This window comes from Salminus brasiliensis, chromosome 12 (genome assembly GCF_030463535.1).
Source record: "Salminus brasiliensis chromosome 12, fSalBra1.hap2, whole genome shotgun sequence".
Taxonomy (NCBI): Eukaryota; Metazoa; Chordata; class Actinopteri; order Characiformes; family Bryconidae; genus Salminus; species Salminus brasiliensis.
Genome location: NC_132889.1, coordinates 28,876,297 through 28,902,873, shown reverse-complemented (window position 1 = coordinate 28,902,873; position 26,577 = coordinate 28,876,297). Strand labels below are relative to the sequence as shown.

At 40.5% G+C, this 26,577-nt stretch overlaps 1 protein-coding gene across 4 annotated transcripts; it reads right to left on the bottom strand.

The window, feature by feature from the left end:
• Positions 1 to 900: 900 nt before the first annotated feature.
• taok2a (TAO kinase 2a) lies at positions 901 to 24,834 on the bottom strand. Of its 4 annotated transcripts, none has more exons than XM_072693065.1 (21): positions 23,991 to 24,834; positions 23,069 to 23,155; positions 15,951 to 16,091; positions 15,552 to 15,623; positions 14,697 to 14,798; positions 14,531 to 14,576; positions 14,189 to 14,285; positions 12,709 to 12,822; positions 11,015 to 11,106; positions 10,558 to 10,651; positions 9,501 to 9,582; positions 8,560 to 8,727; positions 8,258 to 8,464; positions 7,624 to 7,767; positions 7,136 to 7,372; positions 6,745 to 6,873; positions 5,768 to 5,971; positions 5,245 to 5,484; positions 4,480 to 4,701; positions 3,928 to 4,110; positions 901 to 3,012 (listed from the first exon to the last, which is right to left on the bottom strand). In XM_072693065.1, exons 2-21 carry the CDS (start codon positions 23,105 to 23,107, stop codon positions 2,077 to 2,079), a joined length of 3,549 nt encoding a protein of 1,182 aa, XP_072549166.1. In that variant the 5' UTR covers positions 23,108 to 23,155; positions 23,991 to 24,834; the 3' UTR covers positions 901 to 2,076. The 4 variants fall into 4 exon arrangements, with proteins under 4 accessions (XP_072549166.1, XP_072549167.1, XP_072549168.1 ...); XM_072693066.1 differs by having other exon boundaries at positions 4,489 to 4,701; XM_072693067.1 differs by having other exon boundaries at positions 23,093 to 23,155.
• Positions 24,835 to 26,577: the final 1,743 nt, after the last annotated feature.

Genomic DNA, 26,577 nt, shown 5'->3' with positions numbered 1-26,577 from the left:
GGTAGTCTTTTCCCCCCTCCCTGCCCTCCCTCACTTAAAAAAAACAAAACAAAACAAAAACAACTAAAAAAACCAAAAGAGACTTGTCTCAAGTTCTCCATCACAGTAAAATCACTTGCTTTCTCCACCTAGTGGTCAACATTGGCAAACCAGGAAAAACGAAATTAAAACTCTTTAAAAAAATTGCAGTAATAAAAAAAGAAAGCGAGAACAGAATTAGTTTAGAATTAATTACAACATAAATTACAACTGCAGTAGTTGAATTAATGGTAACAGTATTTTTTTGTCCTCCATTCCTTCCTTTCCAATTACTACAGCTCCCATAGCAAAATTATCATTATCCTATACAAGTTTTGAGTTAGTGCTTCTTTTTTTATGTACACACACATTATATAAGTACAATATAGATCAAAAGTGTTTAACAGTGAACAATCTTAAACCTAGCTGTCAAGACCTTTTGACAGGTATAATACACATATATACTCACTCATATATAAATGTGCTGTGTGTACGTTTCGTATACAAATGGCCTCTGTACATTAGGGTTCGATGCACTAAATTGTGATCAGCTCGCTTATGGACATGTACATCACATATACATATGCCTTTGTAGACAGAGACAAGGAGATTCCATTGAACTGCTGTAATATAGTGATATACTGTCCTCTGAATGGCTTTCCCAACACATCAGGTAAGAACACCGGTTCTATGAACTAACTAGCATTATCCTATAAACACAAGCACACCAATACAAAGGGTCACTGACACTGACTTGCTCTTGCTCTAGAACTAAAGACAACTTGGCAGACTGTCTATGTGATGACAGCGGGCGGAGCTGCTTTAGGTCAGTCGAGCCTCTGGATGGCAGTGTGCTGAATAATGAGGTCAACTTTTAGAGAGGGGGGAAAAAAAAAAAAAAAAAAAAAAAAAAAATCCTTGTCTCCTTGTCTCTACTACAAACACGCATTTATTTTGATGACCATTTTAGTTTAGTATGGTTTTAGTATTATATACATAAACTTTAAGCACCCTCTTCTGTTTCAGTTTAGGTTAATTATCGTTAAAACCAATTTTAAAACGTGCTACTAGCTCTGACACACCTCACTATTGCCTCTTCCTCTCTATCGTAGTAGTAAAGCTCACATTGGCAGTTCAATTATCATCTCCTGGGCCTTAAAAGGACCAATCAGAAACTGCTGCAAGAGCACCATGCCAGCACCAAACAAACAAAACAAAAAAAAACACTATCGTTCTGGGAGTGTAGTAGTGATCATGAGGGTAGGAAGTGTCTGTTGTTGCAGTACCAAACATCAGCATAGCACTGGCACTGCAGCGGTTTCTGATCAGTGCTTTAACTGCTGATGGGGGCTAGCAGAATAATTTACATCTAGGGGAGGGAAAAAAAAAGAAAGAAAGAAAATGTGTCACATTTGGCAATCTAACTTCTTAATCTACTCTTTCAACGGATCTCGACACTTGGTCACTAATGTAGTGTGTTATGAGGGTATGCTAGCAGTTTACTGCAAGCAATTCAAGCACTGCTCTTTCTAGAGGTAGCCTGTTGAATGTTCTGTTCAAATGATAGGTGTGTTTCTTCTCCTAGGAATCCAAAAAGCCCCCAACAGAACCACTGGATGACCATCCTGCCCTACAGTATTGGCACCATTCACTTACTCAACTCTCGCTCTACCTTAATTCTCAAGCACATTCGTTTCCTTTCTTATTAGGGGACATATCTATCTTCTGCGCCACTTTCCCCCCGCCTACAGAGTCCCTTGGTAACCCTGAGTTCAATCTACCTTATGAATAAAGGTGATGACTGCTGCTCACTGTCTGAATACTGATTGAAAAAAGAAGATGATCAAGAAGATTGAAAAAAAATAAAAATAAAAGGTCACAGCATGGGCTATGGCAATGGCAAATCCCACCTGATTTACTATTAAAGGGGTGGAATGAAGATCTTTCAAATTCACGCTAAATACCAGCCAAGAAAGGCTTCGTAACACTAAAGATCCAATTCAACCCCTGCAAATTTGCAACCCCTGCAAACTCCCACAAAAAGATTCAGCTGTGTCTTTAAGAGTAGGAGAGGTGGGATCCGTTGGAGATGTGAGATGTGACCGAGGTGCTGCGGCTCAGGCCCCCATCTCCAGCCGGTCCGCCAGGACCTCCGCCCGAAGCGGTCCTCCTCAGGGGTCCCGGGCTGTTCCTCAAGGCCATCAAGCTGGGGCCCCTCACCACTAGGCCCTCGCCCCGCCCTCCGTATCCACCCTGCGAGGAGGATGATGAGGAGGACGACTGGGGAGAGGAGGAGGAGAGAGAAATAGGTGGTGGTGGAGGAGGAGGTGGAAGCAGGGCAAGAGATTGAGCAGACGCATGGGCAGAGAGATGGTGGTGCGAGTGGCCATGGGAGTAGGAGGATGAAGAAGAGTGGTGGCTCCCTCCTCCTCCACCACCACCACCACCACCACCACCCCACTCTCTCTCGCGCTCCCGCTCTCGTTCACGGCTCTCGCGGTATAAGTGAGGCGTGCTTTGGTGGTGGTACTGCTGTGGCAGGTAATGGAGGCGGTGGTGTGATGACGAGGATGAGGAAGAGGATGAAGAGGCTGACGAAAGAGAACTTGGCAGGCCACGTGATCCCAGCACATCGAAATCCCTCTCGCTGTCTCGTTCCCGCTCCCGATGTGAGATGGATTCAACTCGAGCGAATCCGGCTGTGCTGTTCTGGCTCCTCCAGGAGGGTGGCGCTACTGAGTTCTGGACACCGTGGCTCCAGTGGCTGCCCGAGCGGGGCACAGGGCGAGAGGGCCAGCCACCAGGTCCCGAGGAGGGCGGGTTGGGGTAGCCCTGGCTATAGGCCTCGGCAGGGATGCCCGTCAGGGCCATGTTGCTGAAGCCCAGCCGCATGCTCTCAGAGTCGAAAGCCTCAATCTCTCGGGCCTGCCTCTCCAGCAGCGTCCGGATGCGCTCAGAACGCTCATTCTGAAGAGAAAGCATCTCTTCTTCAATCTGGAGGGAGAATGAAAGAAAAAGATGTTTAAAAGATGTATAAAAAGCATTAGCCCGCTCACCAATAATTCTATTCAATTAATCCCCTCCCCCAAACAGATGATCCTTTCCTACAGTCTTGGCATTATTCACTTCTTCACCTTTTACTCCATCTTCAATTCTCATTAATTGCCTCTCTTATTAGGCAACATCTCTGCTTTAGCTCTTCCTATCCCCTGCCTACCCAGTCCCTTGGTTACCCTATCTACCTTACAAGTAAAGGTGACTATTTCTTACTCTCTCAACATTAGAAAAAAAAGTTCACAGCGCAGGCTATGATGGCAAATACCATTTGATTCTATATGATTTAATATCAAATGCACACTAAATTGAGGCAACTAGATATTGGTATTGGCATTGCTATGAGGATCTGATTGGATTCAGCGACTACGGTGTTAGCAGGGGTGGATGATGATCTCATCTCATCCCAAAAGTACTGGATAGAGCACCATCATTCCAGAGAACACAGTTCTCCTGCTCCACAGCTAAATGCTTGGGGGCTTTATACCTCATGTTTAACTTAATCCTATTGGCCATACTTCTCTACAGGAACTACACAAGCTGTGTGTATGTGCATTTGCATATCTGTGTCCGCAATGAATGCAACACAAACATTTAGCCAGTGTGCTTGTTTTTATACACCTGCATGCATGATGTCCAAATGCTCGTCATTTCTTACTTTTGGAAATATCCACAGAGGTTATAGCGAATTGGACTGCCACCTATTATTATTATTGAACATTTAGTTCATTCAAGTCAATGCAGGTGAATCACCACCTTTAGACAGATGTTTTTACAATCCTATTGATCCATCATCTTTTATACTACAGATAGGTACTGACAATACAACCGTATCTGCATGTGTGTATGCCTCACCCTCTGCTCGAGCAGCGCTCTGCGGATGGACACTCTCTGCTCCAGATCCTTGACCTCCCGATCATGCTGTGTGTCGGTGTGCATTTTGATCTTGCTCTGGTAGGCATTCAGCAGCTCCAACTCCTGTTGCAACTGCATCCTCAACACCTGGTATTCTGCCTCTTGAGTCTCATCCAATCGTAGCTGAAAAAATATGCAAAGAGCCAGGATGTCAGTAGAGAATCAGCCAACTGAACGGCACAAGATGGATTTAGAGAGCTGTACAGTTACCTGATGTGATCCCTGTGTAAAGCATACCATATAATCATAGTGAATTGATAGTCATAACGAATAAGTACTGACAAGAAATATTGTTTTAAACAACATTGATGTTCTTTAGGTCCCGATGATACCCTTTAATGGGTGCACTGCTGTTGGGTGCATGCATTAGAGGCTTCATCTTAGTTTCTAGCACATATACGGAGTGAAATTGGGATTGACAGTGACAGACTGCATGGTTGTGTACATGTATGTGTTATGTAATGTATGCATTAGAAGGGGGTCTCTCCTTGCCTTACTCACAGCCTGTGTGGACAGCATGTCATTGATGGAGTGGTCATACTGCTCTGCCAGGATGGCTAGTTTGCGAGTCTGCTCTTCCTTCAGTCTCTTCAGCACAGCCTTGTGGTCAGACTTGGGTGTGGTCTCCAGCAGATGGTTCCGTAGGGCCTTGTACTGCCGTGTTTGGATCTTACACGTGTCCTGGAACTGACGCTTGATCTGCAGCTCCTTAGTCTGAAACAAAGAGCATAAGTGATTGAAAAAAAAAAAAAAAGAAATACTACAAACAATAAAATGTACTATCAATACACTATGAGCAGATCAGGGCATCTCCTCCAAACCACAAACACAAAAAAAAAAACAACACACAACATTGTTACTGTTAGGCCAAAAACCTAGTATCTCTAGTCTGACCTGAACTTCAACATATCACTGTCATGCCAAAATCTTGTATTTCTATTTTATCTGTTTTTCCACTTTTTGTTAAAAAGAAGTGATCCAAAATGACTTTGAATTAAAACGTTTTACATTGACGGCTATTGAAAGGTTTTTTCCTTCTTCTGTAAAGTTGTTATTTTGGTTTTGTGTGACTGTGACAATGTGTCAATATAAAGAAAGTTTATTCCAAGTTATTTTTGATTAGTGATTCTTTCATGACTGACTCATGACATTTTCAAACAATGTGTACAGGGTGTCTCCAGCATTTTACATACTGTAAAAGGGTAAAAAAAAAATTCTGCTTTGAAAAGACCACAGGACACAAAATCTCTCCCTTACCTTTAGGCTCTTGGGCTGCTGGCGGACCTCCATACTGTGCTTCTGCCGCAACTCCTGCTCCCGCCGCTTGTTGTAGTCCATCTGGTTGGCAAGCTCACTCTGATGCTGCGTGCGGATCAGGTCGGCCCGTGTGCGCTGCACTAGGCCCAGCTGCCGGAACTCCAGCTCCTGTGTGGACTCATGGTGCCGCAGCAGCATGGCGCATTCCAGATCCTTCTGTGTCTGGCGCTTATTTAGCTCCTAAAGGATGATGCAAAACAAGAAAGATTTGTCAAATGTTTCTTTTTAATCATCATTTCACTTTTAAATCGCCATAAGAAGACCACATGCTCTGTGAGTGTTCTGACAAATACAGTTGGCTCTGACTTAAGACTCATGATTCCGGATGTCTGACCATAACAGTTCTCTGTCCTTCACCATAATTACAATAAAGCATGTACTCAGAAAATAATCATATTCTAAATACAAATGAAATAAGGCTTATGATGAATGGTGGTGTAATGATTTAGAGAGAGAGCTTCACCTCTCTAAGCAGGTCCTGCTCCAGGTTGTGTCGTGCTAGCAGCATCTTCCTCTTATACTGTCGACACTGCAGCTCATAATACTGCCTCTGGCGCCGCAGTAAGCCAGCCTCCTCCTCTGCCTGGATCTGCTGGAGACACTCCTTCTGTCTCACAAGCCACTCCTGCTTCTCCCGCTTAGGAGTGGACTGGTTTTCATTCAGCTCCTGCTCACAAATCAGAGAGGAGGTAATGTGAATTACACATTTCCATCATATAATCTGTTTCCAACTCACAATTATGAATTATATATATATATATAATTATATAGAAGTTTTTAAGTGAATTGAAACAATTTGTTTTCAGATTATTCAAATAAGAATAATTACAAGGTTACCACTTTCTGATCCAGGGTATTTTCCATGACAGCATGCATTCAACAAGTATTAAAAGGTTCCCAGTAGTAATGGTTCTGACACACATGGTTATTGTTCAATACCTAGTTAAGCATTTATTTCTTCCCCATTATATGCAAATCTAAATAATTTTGTGTTTAAAAAAAAAAGATAAAAAAGATAAGATATGGAGGTATATAGCCAACTAGGAAACTTGCATGTACAGGTTTTCAGCTCGTTAAATTAGCATGTTAAGAGTGTCCTATTAAATCAAAAACAAAAATGTGTTTTAGTTTGTTTATATAAATGTATGACTGAAATTTCCACATTTGTAAAATGCTAGACTAAAGACTTAACACAAGTAACCAGATACCCTTCGCCAGAGTACATCCCTTAACCCAGTACAGTGAGTATACAGAAAAGCTAACAAACACCACTAACCACACAAAACAGCAAACAATGCAGACCACGCTTACCACAAGCAAAAGTACAGCAGCATGTCCCAAGTGATTGTGTTTTCAGTGCTATAGACAAGGGCATTACTAATTAATCTAATCACTAAATTCCCAGCTTTACCAGGACCCGCATATTGTGTATGTGCATACCTCTTTGAGCTGTTCCTTGCGCTGTCTGTACTGCCGTTTCTGGGACTCCAGCAGGCCAGTGAGTTCTTTCTTCTGCTGGCCCAAAATGTGCTGCTGGAACTTCTTCTCCTCAGTCAGTGCCCCTTTAGTCTGTGGATTAATGCAATAATTACAGATCAGCATAACCTTAGTGATTATAGATACCACATTTTATTTAAATATATTATTTAAATACATGCTTTAGTCCAATTTCACACTCTCAATACACCTGGAATTACAACACTCTAGGCTATTTGCAAAGCCCTGGAAATCGGTCATTCATCATCTCCAGTGATTTCTCTCTGTATTGTCTCTGTCTACAACAGCAAGATACACCCCTACAGGCTTCTACATCAACCCTGCGCTCTCCCACCTCTTTCTCCAAGATAGCCTGGTGTTTCTTGGACAGTTTGTCAGCCTCACTACTGAAGCTGTTCCTCTGGCTCTCCAGCTCCTTGTCCAGTCGCAGCTGGTGCTCATCCATTTCAGCCTTTAGCTTGTTCTCCAGGGCAAGCAGTTGCTTCTGGTGTTGCCGTCGCATGCGTTTGTAGCCGGTCATCTGCTCCCGTAGTGCAGAGCCCTGTTCATGTTCTTGGATTTGCCTTGTGACCTGGGGGACAGGAAAGACACAGGAGGCTTCAAAATCACTCAACAGCACCAGAAAATACAGGGAGAAACCATAATCTGAAACAGGGAAACATTAATCTGACAGGGGACCGTTTTTGGTTTTTGTTTTTTTTGCTGGAAGTATAACAAGCATATCGCATAGAGACCAAAAGAATTACAAGAAACATTTATTAGCAAGAGATATGAATTGGCAGCCAGGTAGCTACACTAAGTGATTACTGTGTGGTCGCTCACCAGTGAAGCTGTGCGAATGGTGGCGAAGTGATCACGGTTGCGGTAGTGTGCTCTTCTACGAGCTCCTGAGGATGCCTGCTGTTGCTGCTGCTGCTGAGGGTCCATCTCTGGTTGGTAAGGATCATCATAGATATTATCAGGACCCTGAAATCAGCAAACACAGAGGAAAATATGTACTTATATTACAAAGCTCGACTGAAAGGCTGGAGCAATCAGTTTAAAGAACAAACTATTTTTAATGTTTATATTACTATTACTTAAAATCATGGGTTCCTTGGGACTTGCTTAGAGTAATGCAGTATACTGAATTGGAATCCATATCATGTGTATTCTTGCCAATACACAGCTCTACTAATAAATTCAGAGTGAAATACATTGTGCCCCAAGAATTCCTCTAGTAATAGCAGCTCTGTTAGCTAATATAATAAAACCTATAAACTGATATGGCCCTGCTCTGTACTGTTACTGTTACTGTATTTCACATAAAGCCAACATTAACATCCAGGCTATGACCGTTCAACGTATAGTTTGAGGAAACCAACATACATCCATGTAAAATCAGCCTCATTTCCTACACATGACATTACAAAGCATCATAACACAACTCTAACAAACATGCTGCATTCCTACTCACAGAGGGCCGGTGTATGATGGAGCTGTTGGAGGTGACCGTATGCTCTCCTTCCCCCATCATGGCCATCTCAGCACTGTCATCTGAGCCATCAGCCAGGCTGTTGACCGAGGAGCTCTGGGAGCTGGCACTGATTGACATGGAGGGCACCGAGTGTGAGCTTTCCATGCTGTTCACCGTGCCTGTCCGTAACAGGTACTGCTCCACGTCCTAAACGCAAAACCACAGACATGGAAACTTGACAATTAAGAGAAAGAATAGCAGTAACATATAGAGATAAACAACAAAAGAAAAAGTGTAAAGACCTCTTCCTCCTCTGCCCCATCCTGTGTGGGGCCGTTGTGCGTCTCCTGGAAGAGGATTTTCTTCATCTTCCTGTACTGTAGGTTGTCCAGCTCCCTCACTGCATCCTTAGTGCGTGCGATCAGGTCCATCACCACAGACAGGGGGCGCTCTCGACACAGGAACCGATGCTGCAGGCAGACAGCAAGCAAAGAGATCATTCCACATTCCAGGTTTCAGTTAGAGTGCTTATAAACATTGTTTCCGCATTCTGCAAGTTTATGAGTGAAATGAAACCAAAAATAAAAAGTCAATGCAGGTTGGGGTACACAAACATTTATGGCATTTAAAGCTTAATGAAGACTGATTATTTGCATCAGCTGATTATCATTTAGTTCCGAATATCAATCCTATTGAACCATTCTTGTTCTTATCCGTTTCTTCCTTGTGAGGGTCGCGGTGGATCTGAAGCCTACCTGGAAACATTGGGCACAAGGCAAGAATAACCCATGGACTGGTGCCCTGTCTCAAGTTCACTCGCAATTTAGCATAGCCAATTCACCCAACAAGGAGAGCCTTTAACATGAATAAGCCAGCATTACAGATTTGTTAAACAGTGGTTTAATTTTAGTTGTTTTATGTATTTAGTTTGTTTGTTTATAAGGTTTTGTGCTCTGCTAAAACAAGAGTTTTGTCCAGCTGGCATCTTGAGGCTCATTTGTTTGGGCTACAACCATGACAAAGCTCTGACTGGTCAGCCTGATTTTAATGCATCCATGAATAAAAATACATAATTCAGTGTGACAATCTGTCCATTTCAGCATTGGTTTGAAAAGCAGCATTAATGTGCGTATTCACTTTCAAAACCTGACTTTGGCTGTAAAAACTGGACTCTGCGAATACTCTCACACTGCAGGAAAGCTCACTGAATATGTTCAAGTACATGTAAGGTAACTTTTCTTACATTGAGCAGCACATCAGAGGTAGGTCTGTCCTGAGGAATCTTCTGTAGACATGAGTCCACAAAATTACGGAAATAATCAGACCTGAAAACGTAAAGAAAAATGGTGAGTTAGTCAGTAAAGATTAAGTCCCATATTTGCAAACAATTAAGGGTGTTTTAAAAAGTGCCCTATCTGTAGTTAACCAATATCAGCAGAACATGCTAGATTGGAGATCTGAAAAGAAAGTACTGTAACAAATCTAGCCTGAAATAGCACACCCTCACACTGTGTGGTGTGATGTTAGCTGTGCATTTCTGAGTGTTTCAGCATGATCACCTGCTTTAGATGTTAATCTTTAGTGAAAGTTCTTCATTTAAAAGATGATTTAAAAGTTTGGATGTTCAATGTTTTAGGGCCAACGTACTGAACAGTTATCGTTCAATACTCTAGGTTTGTATTTTGGCATCAGTACAGAAAAAAATAAATGGGTAGGGTGCCAAAACTAGGTACAATCCAGCGTGACATGATTATCTAATGCTAGATAAACACTTTCACAACTTTGTGGCACATGGTACATTTACCAAAACAGATTTTGCTGACTAGATCAAGTATAGATAAAAAAAAAATGGGGGGAAGGGGGAAAAAAAAGAAAAAAAAAAAAAAAAGAAGGAAAGAACAGTACGTGCACTCCACACTGCTCTTAGATCAAAACCTCTGGTGTTGGACCAGAACCACATTACATTAAAAAGACAAAATAATAATTGACAGATATTTTCTTATTAAGGCAGAACCATCTACATTACAAAAACTTATTTCCATAAAGAACAATGTTCATTAAACTTCAGACCTTCAAAATGTTTCACACATTTTACAGAAACAGAACCAAATGGATTCTTTGAAGGACTTAATGAGCAACACTTTTACTCTGCAGATCAATTCATTAAGCCCTAAAAACTCATATAATACACTTAAAGCAAACAAATGCAAACTTGCCCTAAACTCAACTTGTACATCGCATAGCTAAGCCAAGATATCATCACAGAAATACGAAAGCAAGACATTTGCAGAGACGCTTACCAGTGATTTGATGCGAGGACCGGGCTTTCGTTCTGAGCAATGTGATATAAGGCACTCATAGCATTCATATTAAATAAGGGTGGCTTCCTCTCCGCTAGAGAGAGAGAGAGAGAGAGAGAGAGAAAGGGCAAATAAATAAAAGCAACAAAAGTCAAGGAAACAATAACAAACTACATCTAACTAAGGCCAAGAGAAATGACAGCAAGTGAGCTGAATGAGAGGAATGGTAAAAGACAGACAGAAACAGTGAGAGAGAGAGAGCGAGAGCGAGATGTTAGCTCGTAACCAAAGCAGCTTACAAACTAAACCCCAAATCCCTCTCCCTAACAGGCATCACAGACAACAAAATCCCACACACAACCACACTGGCCTAAATGTCTACTGTGACCTACAATCACAGCATGTGTCAAGAGCCGGAGGTTGAAGGTCAACTGCTTGTCATCATGGCAGCACTCACCTAACTCTATGCAGGTGATTCCCAGAGACCAGACATCCACCTTTCCATCGTACTGACCCTCATCCATGGCCAGGATAACTTCCGGGGCCATCCTGGACATCAAACGACAAGTCAGACACAAAAAAGTAAGTAAAAGAAATTCTTGGGAGCTGGGTTTAGCTGGTCGAGCGCGTCCAACTAGCTTAAGTTGTCAAATGCTTTAAATCCCGCCTGATGACAAGAAGTGTGGTTCTCTACTGACTTGCATTCAGAACTAATATTTTTCAGATTAAATATTTAGGTTTTCCAAAAAACCTAAACCTGTTTTCTACGTTTTTTTTTTTTTTAAGATGTTAAATTCGGAAGCTAGTTTAGCTTAGCTTATTTGGCTAAAGCAGGGGATACGCTACAAGATGTCTTGCTTGATTTTGTGGTCCAATTCTCAGTCTGTGCTGGTTGGCTCTAGTCTGCTGTTTCTGAGGCAGTCGGTTGAAGTTGGTTGAAGGAGAAAATCAAAGTGTGCGAGCAGCACAAACACCGACCGTTCCAGGAGATGACCAAAAACAAAAAAGTTAGGATGCCACAAGACCCAATAAATGGATTTTCCCCCTTTGGCTAAAATCTCATAACCAGCTACCTGCACAGCCCGTTTCAGATCTAGGCTCATGGGCACCTAGAACCGTTTCTCTAAGCACACTTTGGATCTGGCCATGGTAAATATATGCACTGCAACAATAAAGAGCATACCAAACGAAATGTCTGAGGTTTAAATAAAATCCTCTCTAACCATGTTTGAATCATCTACAGCTGATGTGATGCACCCGATTCTTAAAGTAGTAACAAATAGGGGTTTCCTAACTTTTTCCTTACATAAAAAAGTCTTTTACAAAAAAAGTAAATTCAGTTTTCAATTTTACTACTTGGTTATATTACCTCCATTTCATAATAGTGTTAAAATGAAAATCAAATGCCCATATGTTTAAATGTTAGACAAAAAAGTTTTTACGGTGTGCTACTTTTTCACAACTGTATAGATCACACCACTCTAACAAAGACATGACAATTGTGGGGCGCATAGTGCAGACACAGGAAATCTGTAATCTTGTTGTAATACTACAACTATGCCCCAAGTGTCATACTTCACAGGTTTCTCTCAGCAATACAACACAAGCTCTCCGTTGCAGTGTGGGAGAGAGGGCAGTAATGATTTGTGCATGCTCTGGACTTGTATAGGGTGGGACAAACAACTCCTGCCCTCCTTATTCACGTCAAATTTATTTATAGAGCCTACTGCACAATTATGGAGCCCAAGTGTCATATAAAACAGTCTAATAAAGTTCTTCAACCTAATGAATAAAATACTGGAGAATTGAGAAATCATTCATTTGTGTTTGAGAGCTCTTTTGAAAGTATATCTTACATTTACATTTGTGGCATTTAGCTGACACTCTTATCCAGAGCAACTTACAAGGTTACTTGTATTACAGAGAAGGGCCAACCTAGTGTTAGGAGTCTTGCCCAAGTACTCTTGTTGGTGTAGCGAAGTCACCCATACCGGGAATTGAAGCCCAGTCTCCCACATGGTGTGGTAGCTCCCTGGCAGGTAGTGGTATTAGCTGTTGCACCACACCAACCACACCATATCTTAACAAATAAGAAAAACCTTAACAAAACACACACTGGATGCAAGCTGACAGAATGTGGATTTGTCTCACCAGTATGGTGTGCCCACAAAAGAGTTGGCAGGGGCAACGATGGAGGCAGAGCCAAAGTCTCCCAGCTTCACCTGACCAGGCTCAGTCAGCAAAATGTTACCTGCCTTTACATCCCTGAAAGAGAAAGAGAGAGACATTTAATACTATTATATATTTTTTTTATTTTACCTTAAAAATGTCTCTAGAATAGAGATGCAACTAAATTGCGTCTCAACTTTAATCAACACTTGATTTCGACTTGAGACTAAAACGAACACCATGGATTACACCAACTGCCAACTTAAATGGTAAATGAATAAAGCCTTTCATTTCCAATTGTGTGTGTGGCTTTTCCTGACATTTTGTGAAAGAAGTAAACCATCTGCAGTAAACTCTATTAAACTTGTTAAACTTGCTCCTACACTGAAGCTCGTTAACAGGGAAAGCTCCTCTGAACTTTCTCTTTAACATGTTTTAACATGTTAAAAAAAACAGGAAAGGTAACAGCAATCCTTGCTGTAATTTGATTTCAACTTTGTTTTGAGATTAGGCAAGTGTCTAAAATCTTGCAAAGATTCTCTGAAGAGACCTAAATCAGAAAGCAGTATCCAAAGCCAAAGCTTTTAATGTGAGAAAGAATACGCCTGGAAAGTCAAAGATGTGAATCTGGACGGGACTGAAATGATCAGACCACCACTGAGTTCTGTGGAACACAGTACGTAATTCAGCCTGTAATTTTCTCAGCAGATGAGAGGAAAAAAAAAAAAAAAGTCAATTCAGGCAAAATAAAATCACAGAGGAGCTCCTGTAAAAGGAGTGAGAATTACATTACATTTCATCCAGTCAAAAAACCAATTCTACTCATTATTGAAAAACCTTCAGTCTGAAGGTCAGGCAGAGTTTAAAAGAGCTAAACAACTTTAGTTGGGTAGTATGTAGCTTGTCCTGCAAGCATGCTTGTTAGCAGAATTGAAAATTTAGCTAAGGTTTTAGTTACTAAAACTTGCTAACCTTGCTAGCTTGTATACTTGCTATAAAAAAATTAAAAGAAAAAAACTCACCACTGTCATGCAAAATCTCAACCTCATCTCAAAAACAGCAACATTAAAGGAGAATGAATAACCTTTGAAACTAAATGGAGGTCAATGTAAAATGTTTGTAATGTAACAAGATTGGATTCCATTATGAAATGTACACTGTGGAGGAGCAAGAGCCAGTTTTACATTACACCATAATCAAAAATGGCAAACATTTTCATAAGGTTTTTGCGTGCAGCCACAATCGGTTTCCAAGATGTCTTAATAATGAGGCTGAGGAATTTTCTGCAGGTGTCCTGAGGACAAACTTGCAACAGTCTTATTAGTACACACATAACTTTACACTATAACATTCTTTAGTCAAGGTGCAGTTATTTGCAGCAAGACTGTGACTTTCACTAGCAGAAGTGTTCTACCTGCCAGATCGCTGTGAAGTAAGTGGCAGAGATACAGCAAATGTTCACCTGTGGATCATGTTGTGAGAGTGAAGATAGGCCAGACCCTGCAGTGCACCATGGGTAATAGCAGCGATTTCCACTTCCTGAAGGGGTTTCTTATGAACTGCAGGTGTGGAAAAAAAAACAGATAGGGAAGGAATCAGTATTAATTCAGAAAATGTTCAACTCTTATTCATCAAGGAAAAATCTGAAACTGATTTATTTTTTAAAAATTTAACACGCTACAATATCCAGAGATGGAGGAAAAGAACAGAAGAAGGAGGGGGAAAGCAGAGGCACTGAAGGGTATCAGAAGAGGGGGGAAAGGATTGGTAGAAAAAATTAAAACAAGAAAGAATCTCTACTCACCCTCTAAAAGATCAGAGGCAGAACCCAAACAATACTCCATCACCAGCTATGAGGGAGAGCAAGGAGGGAGCAAGAGAAAGAAAAATCAGACAAAATCAGAAACTTTGAAGCTAAAAAAAAATAAATCACAACACTGGAGTAAACGTTCACACACATGGACACATACCCATGCTGTGTGCTCCCTCAGATAGCAGCCTTTGTACTCTATGGTGTTGGGGTGCCTAAGCTTCTGAAGGAACTTCACCTCTTTAATGATGTCCTGCCATTTCTGCAAAGACCAAGACAGCAAGATAGGGGGTGAGAGTTGGTATTACAAGATCAGGGGAACAGTGATCCACAATGCTACTATGTTGCTAAAAACTCCATGAATCATGAAGCTGCCGCATGAAATGGCATGAAAAGATAAAAATGTTCTCTGTTCCACACTGGAGACAAGGTGAATTTAATGCTTAGAACTTTTACCCAATTTGACAGGCTAACTACAAAAGTTCTGTTCATGTGAACTCCTCCCATCACTAGCAATGACTCAACACTAAGAGAGAGCTGAGAGAGCAAGGCTTTTGATGGCAAGAGGCATGACCCAAGAATCGAACCGCAGATCCGCGGATCATAGTGGACCACTATCCCACTCTGAGCACCCTACTACATTCTCCACTGACAAGTTTGCAAATTATTTTTGTCTTTTTCGGTGGCAAGAAATGACAAAAACATTGTAAAGACCTACAGCATGTTTTTTCCTTATACAAAGCAAAACTGGAATGACATTTCCACTAATTAAAAGCTAAACTAAAACGTCTACTTACAAACCTGAATGTGGTATCAATTTAGAAGTCTCCAAATTAAAACAATTTGAGTGAGAATCAATCTCAAATTGCAACAGGCTTCTGTAACTGTAAGTAATAAATGCAGCTTTTAAAAATGTATGCAAAACACCTTACTGGTTTTTCAACTAATCAAACTTCTGCAACCTTGCATGAGGCTGATGTCTTTTGAGGTGAGCAAAACTTAAAGCAGGACTTGCCTCATTGGACTGTTTGCCACTGTAAGACATCTTTTTGATGGCCACCACCTCATTGGAGCGAACATCTCGTGCCTACAAGAAAGAGAAGTTACATAAAGGCACATTGTTTAATTAAAATTGGCAATATTGACTTTGAGAAGATTAAAATCACAGAGAGCTGCAACATGCAAATATTTTTTTTGGTCAAAATAATGCAGACTGATTAACTGTTACTTCATGTTTACAACACAAGTTCAAAGTTTTCTTAACGTATCATTAATAAGCCATCATAGGACAACATAAATAATAATATGGACTACTAATAGACAGCAAGTTGCTTCCACACAAAGTCTGTACTTGCTTCTCCATAAGCAAACACTTAAAAATGGGAGAAAGATAATCCTTTTTGTAAGCTCTTACAAAGTAGACAGCTCCAAAGCTTCCATGGCCAATCTCTCTGAGGTCAGCAAAGAGCTTCTCAGGGTCATCTTTATAGAAAAGATCTGCTACTTCAGGGTCCTTCAGGCTCCCCGCACGTACACTTGCAGGCATGGCCAGCTCCTGTGAGAGAAAGAGGCAAAAGAGAAGGTACTGTTAACTACACTAATGTCTTAATTTGCAAGGACATGGGAATTCTGATTATGTAACAAATCCATAATGTACTACTGTAATTAGATATTTAAATTATAACAATATAATTTAGTATTTCTCTATAGGCTGGGAGACTTGGGCTGATATTTTTAGAACATATTTTGGGGGAACAGAGAGCAGGGGACAAAAAAGGGAGAACGGTCTCATTCAGTTAGATTCATCTGATGAAGCAAAGCAATCATTTTCCTTTTTTTTTTTGCACCATCAGTCTATTTAGTGTTGTCTATTAAGACTCAAAAACTCAATTGAACAAATCACCAGCAGAGCCGGATTTAGCCTAGAGGTATATTTGCCCTGTTTGTTTGACTTGTGTAAGAATGAGATGTGCAAAAGAAGAATTTGAAGACTTTAAATAGCTTTGGGGTGATAACAGTCAGCTCTTGAATCTGGACTCTTGGAATGCTTGTATTGTTGCCCAGGGCAAGTGAATGAAGGAGTCACGCGGCCATGACCAGAACAAGTGTCTTATTCAAAAAGTTTTGATGTGCTATTCTGAAGGAGGTCCCACATTACCCTCACTGACCCACATTAAGTTCAGTTAAAGCAGTCTATGATGGGAAATAAATAAAGACAAAAAACTGCTTCAGAGTGAATTTCATGTAGTATGTAAACACTGTTGAAGTCAGGAGGCCACCATTGCAACAAGTCAGTTGATGACATTTCTTCCCTCCTTGATTTCCATGATCAACTGTGAGTGGTATTATCGAAAAGTGGAAGTGTTCAGGAACCACAGCAACTCAGCTATGAAGTGACAGACCACCTCTGGCATTAACAAACAAAAACTGTGTGCCAGGAGCTTCATTACATGCAAGCTTTACATCACCAAGCACAAGGCAGAGTGTCGAATGGAAAAAAAAAAAAAAAAGCACTCCGCCACTAGACTCAAAGGATGTTCTGTGCATATTAATCAAGATTTTCCATCTGATGGAGGAACCTGACTCCAGGAGAATGTTACCTGCTTGACTGCATTGTTTGGTGGAGGAGGGATACTGCTATGGCATTGATTTCCAGGGGTTGGCCTAGGTGCCTTGGTTCCAAGAAAAGGAAAAGTTCTTGCTTCAAATTTCAATTTAAGACAAGTTGGACAATTGTTTGCTTCCAACTTTGAGGAAATATTTCAAAGAAAGGCCCTTTTTGGCTCAAGCATGACTACATCCATGCACAAAGCAAGGTCCAATAAGGGATGGTTGGCCAAGTTGTGTGGAAGAACTTGACTGGCCTGCTTAAAGCCCGGACCTCAACCCAATCAAACACCTCTGACCTTACGTATGCTCTCCTGGATGTGCATATAACATTAGTCCAACATCTATAGCACCTAAACAATAGCCTGTAATCAAAGATAAAAGAGAATCTGAGAAAACAGAATCTTAAAAAAAACAAAAACAAAACAAAAACAAGTTAACAATAGGCGCTTTCAGAGAACACATCACATAGCTAACATGCCATGGTTCTTACAGCCTTTCCTAATGTGAATTCCATCATGTTTCTGGTTGGAGTTGGAAGACAAGGCTTCAGCTTCTTCTGAAAGACTTCCTATTCAAAACTTTCTAACAGGAATAGTATTTTTGTCATTAGATTAGATACATTATGAAATAATCATGGTACAGGTGAGGATAAAACTGCAACATATGAAGTAAAATACAGTGTAAAATACCTTATACACTTATTAAATGGAGAATACTCAAGTGTGACAAAAAACAAATGTATTCTCTTACTGGAATATTATTATTGTAATATTATTATTATAGGATTATTATTCTAGTAGGTTATGGCGCTGACTAACAGGAAAGTAGTTAGAAATGTTTTCAGTTGCTCATGGGGTTATAGTATTCATATAACGTTTCTGGTATCGCAATAGCCAATAGACAAGAATCGCATCTTTAGTTACTTCATAAGGCAAAATTGCAATGCCTTTGTTCTTAAGTACTTATGGTAAATTTATGACTTAGTACTACATAATGGCCATAATCTAAGCACTCCATTTCCTTTTGTTGTAGTCTATGTTCAGGAGTAACAAACCAGTTCTACATGTTTAAACAGTCTTTGCACTTTTATGACGCACACTGCTCTTAATAACCAAGTGAACTTACCTGTATCTGTGACCTGCCCAATTCTGTCCAGTTTGTGTTGTTAAATCCAAATTTGTACCCAAAACAAATTACCAGAAAAACAAACCTAAGAATCTCAAAAACCCACACCCTAAAGAGCTTTTCAAAAACCTCAGTTAGTCAGTTAAAAATTTATGAGCTTGTGAACAAGATGCCAAAAGGCAGAGAAAAGGTAACATTTAAAAATTCATACATTTGGATGTGTGTGGATGGGACGCAAGACCAAAAAAAAAAAAAAAAAAAAAAAAACGTGTCCGCGGGGGTACTGCTTTGTAAATACTTGGACAAAAAAAAATACTTCCTTGTATATCTACATACATTTTTATTTTTAAATATAAATAAAGGACAGCATGTCTGTCAACATTGTTGTTTAGTTCATTAGGTTTCATTTACCATTTCATAGGATGAAGTATACTGGCAGCTTTAAGACTTATTTATACTCTTTACATATGAAAAAAAAAAATGTCTGTTTCAAGCGACGTAACCGTCATGGTCTACATACTTCTGTATGTCCTTTACGTTGGCATGGATGTTAATAAAATGGTTAAAGAGGTTGTGGTAAATGTACTTACTACAAAAAGATGACCGGGCAAGACTCATCAAAAGGTTTAGCCATAAGTTTCTTTTCTGACAGTTTCGTCTTTGTTATGTCCATATGGTAGTGGTCATGTTTCGCTATACTGTCCCATGAATTTTAGTGGTACTGTCCAAATTCATAAGCTTGCAGAGAATGTGTACAAATACAGACAAAATGAACAAAGTCTGTCTCCGTATTTAACATTGAGTCTCAGAGGCCTCCAGGGGTTCATTTCGCAACATAACCAAGAACTGCCTCATTTGACAGGAAAGAGATTTGACTGACTGGCACAAGGCCCAACCACACGGTTTGTTGTCTTTGCAAAATAATGTACGAGGGTGAGTTTCAAAATGGTGATACAAAAAAAAAAAAAAAAAAAAAAAAAAAAAAAAAAGACCCGCATGTGACAAAATCTCTCTGCAAACACAAGCATCTCATTTCCAAACTATTGAATGCTCCAAGCAGAACAAACGAATATATGTGATGCCCAAGACCCTGCCAACTTCATTCACACTAGCACAGGCTCCTTGTTGTCAATGTGCAGAGAAGACTATCGCCTGTAAAAGTTGTTTCACGATAAAACAAATAAAACTGGTGCAAGGACACGCACATACAGAGACTGATGAAAAAAATATATATATCAGAGTGGAACTAACAAAATTCCAACAGCTGTGGTCATCCTAGCACAAAATTAATATCAGACAGTCTGTGCAGCTCTGCAAGGGCAGAGCGTCCAAGGCTGAGACAACTCGACACTTAACTTGGCTGTTTATTTTTATGAGGCAGAGTAGGCTTGTTCCCTTCTGAACATCCCCACACAGCCACAGTATACAAAGCATTCGAAGTGCAGCTCACAGAGGCCTCTGAGTGTATGTCTGTGCTTTTAAACTATGGTTAAAAGAAGGGGTGGCACAACACCACTTTTTCACGTCCAATACCAATACTGCAAACCTTAGTGTCTGCAGATATCAACAGAAACCAGATACCTGATATTTTCCCCCCTCTCTTAACCCTTAGACCTACAAAAACTGTATGCTTTTTTTGATGCAACTTTATTCACCTACAAATGCCAAAGAATTTATAAGAGACAGCATCACACGGCATGTTATTTTCAGGAGATTCAAGGGTACTTGAGTATGTCCAAATCCAAGATGTAAATTTAGATATCTGTACGAATTTGACCATGTTTTGATCATACATTTACTTCATGTCAGCAGTTCCAGTTGCTGCATGTAAGGACTATTTAAAAAATAGTCAGATGTGGTACATATTGCTGCTGCTTGATGAAAGTCCTATTTGGTTGGCTTCAATTCAAATGAACACTTTAACAGCAAAATGTTTAGTGTAACACCATCACAGGACTGATGAGATTTTTAATTCTATTATCAAAATGTCTTTACTTAAAAAAAAAAAAAACTATTACTCTGTTCTCAGAGGGCACATTTTCCACGCCCGTCACATCAACCTTCTAACAAGAGGGCATAAAAATGTTGTATGTAAAGCAGGAATGCCCCTTCCCCACTCTAAAAGGACCCATGTATCAAGTTTTAATCACTGAAAATGGTGAATCGTGATGTATTAATTTTCTATACTTTTTCCAAACATTTAAATGATTTTTCTAACAGTCCTTAAACTGATCATTGGTTCACCCTTTTCAGAATCATCTTACTATAAAATTTCAGCTTCAGAAAACTGACAACTTTAAACACTGTGAACGTTCACACCCCTTCAACTTCTTGGCTACTTGAGAAGCTGAAGAAAGAGCCAAAGCATGAACTCAGCTTTTAATGATACATTAAACAGCTATTTCACATTCTTGTCCACAAGCACAGGACAAGAACAAAACTGTCTAGGTATTTATTAGCTGGACAACTTTCTGTTGTTATGAATGCCACCCTCCACACAGCATACTACAACTCCTGCATGTCCATGACATTAAAGCCAAGAGCTATGACCAAGCTGGCTACGGTCATGGCAATGAGGTTAATGAGCAGATAAAAATAACAATGCAATGCAATACAATGTCCTGGGCCTTTTGGTTAACTTTATGTGATTTGGACAAGTTTGTGCAGTCCATGCCCTGTCTGAGACTCACAGTAAACAAGGAGGGTGGGGTTTGAAAATGGATCAAATGCTTTTAAAAATCAATGTGGCAATATTGTATTAGTACAGGTTTATTTAGAGGCAACACAACACATGAACTAGCCCACGTCCTGGTTGGCGATTTGCAGATAGTCATAGTGCTTTTCCTGTTTGCCCTTCTGCATTATATTTGAAACATTGAAAAATTAAAAGCATCAAAAGTAAGATACGGTACAGTAAAGTAAGATATAGTCAAGTAAGCCAAGATAAGGCATGGTAAAATAAGGCAAGACAGCTTGCAATACCAAGATGTGAGCCCTAAACCGATGCTTATACTATAGCGGTATGCGGCCTATGCATCTCAGCATCTTTGAATTATGCGATTACAATCATGTGGCTGTAAGAATGTGTGCATTAGGGCTATATTTTACAGATTTTGGGTCAGATGTCGGCTTTGTCCCAGAACCAGCCATCACAAGTTTTACTGACGTGTACTAAATAAGTTTTGCTTCCCTTTTAATGTTTGAAATGTACAGTATGAAATGAAAGGTACAGTAAAGTTAAACATAGTAAAGTAAGCTGAGACAAGGTATGGTGAGGTAAGGCAAGATGTGTAGGACAAAGTATGATATCTGATGGGCAAGATACGATATAAAACAGTAACAAAAGCTATGGTCATGTGTGGTAAGATACAAAGACTTGGGGTGTTTATGCTTGTCCCGAATACACAAGTCCACACCCAGGACCAATTTTGGGCTCATTATCACTGGTTTGCTTTCGCACAGAAGAATTCCATACAAATGGATCAATTGTGCAACTTCAAATTTCTCTTTTTTGTAAAACAGCAGCCTAGGTTAACCAGTTCATTTTTTCATCATTTCCATTGGATACAAACACCTAGGAGGCTTTTCTGCAGTCGTGGCATTTCACCATGCAGAGAAGGAGCCGTTCTCGTAAAGAAGTTTTTAGTTATGCAGACAATAAGTCGTAGCAGTCACATGACAAAAGAAACCATTTATGCCACCCAGGAACAATAAGCGGCACCAGGAGTGGATAGCTTCCACACCTGCAGAAGACCACACCAGGGTCTGTTTGAAACAAACCCTAGGCCACCGATTTCAGGAGATCCAGAGATCATTGCCTTGGACCGCTCCCGGTCTCCAAACCAAACTCACTAAGTAGGTGGACCTGGGTCCAGAAAAAAAGCTCTAGTGTGAAAACACTCTTAGCATTAGTGTCTACACTTAAAACAAACATAGTACAAATATATACACACACGTAGGTATATATACACACAAATGCAAAAAGCTATTATAAGGTACCTAATGGACCATATGGGAGTCTGTAGAGTACAGTTCTTAGTAACCGTTACTGTTGTATAGCTTGGGACTTCACATCAATTAAAATGTAGTCTAGTACTAGGCTTAACCCCCTGTTCAGGAAACCAGCCCTTTACATGTAATTCAAATACAGAAATACACCTCTGTGTTCAACATAATACAAAACATGTCACTTTGCAGTTGAGACAAAAGTACATACAAATGATCTTATAAAAGCATCCCTGAATAATTTGTAGCTTGAAATACCAAGATGTGTAACCTAAAAGCTTATACTACCGTGGTATATGGTCTAGTTAACACTACACTGTTTGGTTGTATCTCAGCACCTCAATCATGTGGCTGTAAGAACGTGTGCATTAGGGCTATATTTTACAGATTTTGAGTCAGATGCTGGTCAAGTCTCAGAACCAGCCATCACAAGTTTTACACTGACGTGTGTATCAAATGCAGTTTTGCTTCAGCTTTGGATTTGGGGGCAGTGGGAGCTAGCACACACGCCACACACACACACATGTTGGTCTCTTTCATGCCAGCAGGGTTGAAGAGGAAATGAACTTCTGAAAACACTTCTCCTCCCTTAAAGAGGGAGGGAGGATGGCAGAATGGTGGTCTATGCAGTAGGGCTGGGCCATATATACCCTCCATACGGATATACTGGGAGATCAACATACTGCATCCTGCTTTTCATTACTAGACCATTACTGACCATTATTTCCACGATATAATGTCCACACAATAGTGCTGCCCCTGTTGAACAGTAGTTTAAGTTGTTTTACTCACTGTATCCAGGACCTGACACTTAACTGAAACTTGCATCATTTGCTGACTGATTCAGATTGGGTAGAGCATGGAATGGTATGCCAGGCCCTTTTAAGAGAGGAAAATTACACAGATCAGCCACCAAAAAAAACAAAACATGGTCAGTTTGGTAAGACATTGTTTTATACCATGATACTGTCCGTTAAAGGTGTCTCCCAGCCCAGCTATGCAGTTTAGACAGCTGAGGTGGAGTCTGGAGTTTTCCCCCACCCCATCATTTTAGCTAACACACTGAAACGCCTAGGACTGTTACAATACCCCACCCATGAAGAGTGCTGCTTTCAGATAAGCTGGAAACGCTCTGCTCCATCACCAAACACATCTCGTTACAGTGGTGGAGCCAAACAGTGACACGTTGATTTCTATGATGACTGCCAACAAGTCTGGAGAACATTAAAAGCTAGTGGGGTCACCGCACACACAATACTTTTCCGGCTCACAAAACCTGAACTGCTTTAAGTGGGAAAAATAAAAAAAAATCAGCCAGTGTGTCACTGTCTTTACAAGCCACACACATGTGGCATTTCATGGAAAAAAAAAAAAGGAAAAAAAAAAAAAAAAGCTGGAAGTGATTCATGGCCTCCTGACCTGCTTACCATCTAGCTTAGCTCCACTACAGGAAGGACACCTAAACAATAGATCCATGCAAATCCGGGCTGGAGCTGTGTGACACTGCCTGGTGTTAAAAACTGCCCAAATAAATAAATAAGACGCAGGATACCAGGTGTTATTAATATACACGCATGCTGTAATCACGCAAGTTGACATACTTTTGTAGTTACGAGGTCCAGCTCCTCTGGCCTACTTTCCTGTGAGAGGCTTAGCTAATGCTGGAGCAAGGGAAAGTAAAACTGCATCTGGGAGGGCACGGGGAGCAACTTACCGCAGCTTTACAGGGGTCTTTTCTTGCAAGGAAATCAATCTTTCTCTGGCTCTCTTCGGAGGATCCGAAGCAAGCGTTTCCTGGCGTTTCCACGAGAATAATTCAGATGAAAATATGACCCATATTAGCGAGCCAGCTACAGCCACCCTCTTTCCTGCTCCGTGCGGATTTCTCCTCGCAACCAGTTTCTTCGCTAGATGGCTAACTGGATAAATCTGTAGCTAGCTAGTAGCTATATCCAGCGTTAGCTATGGAGCCACTTTAATAATTAGCCAGCTAAAGGTTGTAGTTAGTTCGCTAATTTGTCAAAGAAGGTCTAGCTACTTCTGATGGCCTTCACTGCTGAGCACTCCCAACCGAGTCCAACTTACAGGACGACTCAGACAAAAACCATATGACCCACATTTAGCTAGCTAGCTAACTAGCTAGCTGCCCTGCTACACCTTCTTTCCCGTTTCGTCCCAATCCCCCCTTTTCCACGACAGCTGAATTCGTAGCCAGCTAGCTAGATAGCTAACTAACTCCTTCTTACGTCCGGCTACGGTAGTCCAAACAAGCTGGCTAATTAGCCGGCTAACGTTAGCCAGCTATCTTTATCCTTCTTTCACTAACAGCCCGTTAGCCAGCTAGCAGCTCTGCCTAGCTAGCTAACTGTTTCCAGTCTCAGCAAAGGGTGCAGCCCGTATTCCTTTCCGCAGACTCCTGTTTCTATCATATTGTTCGCTTACATCCGTGTTTTAAATCCTAGTTTTTTACAAACTGCAGGCGGCCTGGCTCTCTTTCCTGATTGTCTTTCTTTCTCGCCCCCTTTTTTGTTCAGGAAACGCAAGATGGCTACGTGGGGCGGGAGCCAACGGGGAGAAGGGCAGGAGGAGAGACTCTTAAAAATCACTTTCCTGTGAGGTCTGACGCTGTGATGGGAAAAGCGCCATGTTGAGAAGGTCAAGAGATTCAGAGGCAAATGGGACACGTTCCTGTTTCTACGACTAAGCCGGTTTAGTTATTTGGCTACAGTATTTAAAACGTTACTTTAAAAAGGTACCTAACAGATTAAATTACAGAACATTAAAAAATAATCATATTTAGATAAATGTAGCTAATATTGAAAAATGTAATAAATTGAAAAAATCTCTCAATTAAAAAATCTTCTCTATTTGTTAAAATGGGGAAACTATTTATTCAGTGGAGGGAGCGGTTTATGCCTCTAAATATCACCTTTTTTTTTACCAGGATACTCTAGGGGCTCTGTACATCTTATAAGCTTAAAGTATCTAAAAGGCTCCCAAACTTCATCTGTTGCTCTTAGTTGTGTGAGCTGTGTCAGGCTATTTTTGGCAGCACATTTTGGAATTTGGGCCAAGTTGATTTCCTGTAGCGTGTCTGGAAGGCCTGTTGTAGCAGTTTCCTCTGGCCTGTTTAATGAATAATGTCTAAAGGGCATAGCAGTTGTAAAATTGTATTGTTAGGGTATGCTCATTTTCTTTAAGTTTTGTTTACAGTAGATCAATCTTTGAATGGAAAAATACTAGGTTCTTTAATTTTTTAGTAGACTGCAATTAGAAAATCTGATATCCAGTAGCTTAGATTATTAGAATATCTTATAACATCAAACAGAAAAGGATGCATAATACAGAAATGTTTACTTTACACTTTAGACAAATTATGTTAAATTCCTACTCTCCAGATTAGTGCGGCGTGGCCTGGCAATTGGCAGTCAGCTTGTGGCACTGCTGAGATGTTATTGAAGCCCAGGTTGCTTTGATAGTGGCCTTCAGCTCGTCTGCATTGCTGGATCGAGAGTTTCTTATCTTCCTCTCGACAGCACTCCTTAGAGAGGGAGTCAACCAATTAACACAGTAATATTATGCACTGTGGACAGGTTCTAGGTCCTGCTGGAAAAGGAAATGGGCATCTCCATAAAGTTTGTCAGCAGATGGAAGCATGGTGTGCTCTACAATTTCCTGGTAGACTGTTATGTTGACTTTGGACTTGATAAAACACATTGGACCAACATCAGCAGATGACATGGAACCCCAAACCATCACAGATTGGATTCTGTGCCTCTTTACTCCTTCTCCAGACTTTAGGACCTTGATTTCCAAATCAAAAAAATACTTTAATCTGAAATAAAAACGTTGGACCACTAAGCAAAAGTAGGGATTTGCTATCAGGGAAGTTGTAGCCCCTTTCCTGTAGACGTCTGTGCGGTGGCTCTTGATGCACTGACACCAGCCTCAGTCCAGCCTCTTGAATCGACTTTTCTTGACAGTTCTAGATAACTTTCCGTTCATTTGTTTTGAAACACTGTAAGACCAGCCAGGCTTTTCAGGAATGACCGTCTGTGGCTCACTCTCATTCTAAGTGATTGTCTTCTGGACATATGTCAAATCAGTGATCTCCGCCATGATTGTGGTTGTGTGTGCTGAACTAGACAGAGATATATAAGGTATTTATACTGTTTGAATAGTAACTTTCTCAATCTTGAAATGAAATATTCTATAAGTTTGAGATTGATAAGAGCTTTATAAGCCATACTAATAACAAGAAAGGCTTTAACTATGTACTTTATGTGTAATAAACATTTTCA

What these genes read in the sequence shown, in the direction of transcription:
- taok2a (XM_072693065.1), bottom strand. Translation starts at nt 23,107, where the DNA reads ATGATGCAAGTTTCAGTTAAGTGTCAGGTCCTGGATACA. An exon ending in GCTTTGGAGCTGTCTACTTT is followed by an intron (nt 15,624 to 15,950) that starts GTAAGAGCTTAC and finishes TCTTTCTTGTAG; the next exon opens with GCACGAGATGTTCGCTCCAA. An exon ending in TGAGGGAGCACACAGCATGG is followed by an intron (nt 14,577 to 14,696) that starts GTATGTGTCCAT and finishes TCTCCCTCATAG; the next exon opens with CTGGTGATGGAGTATTGTTT.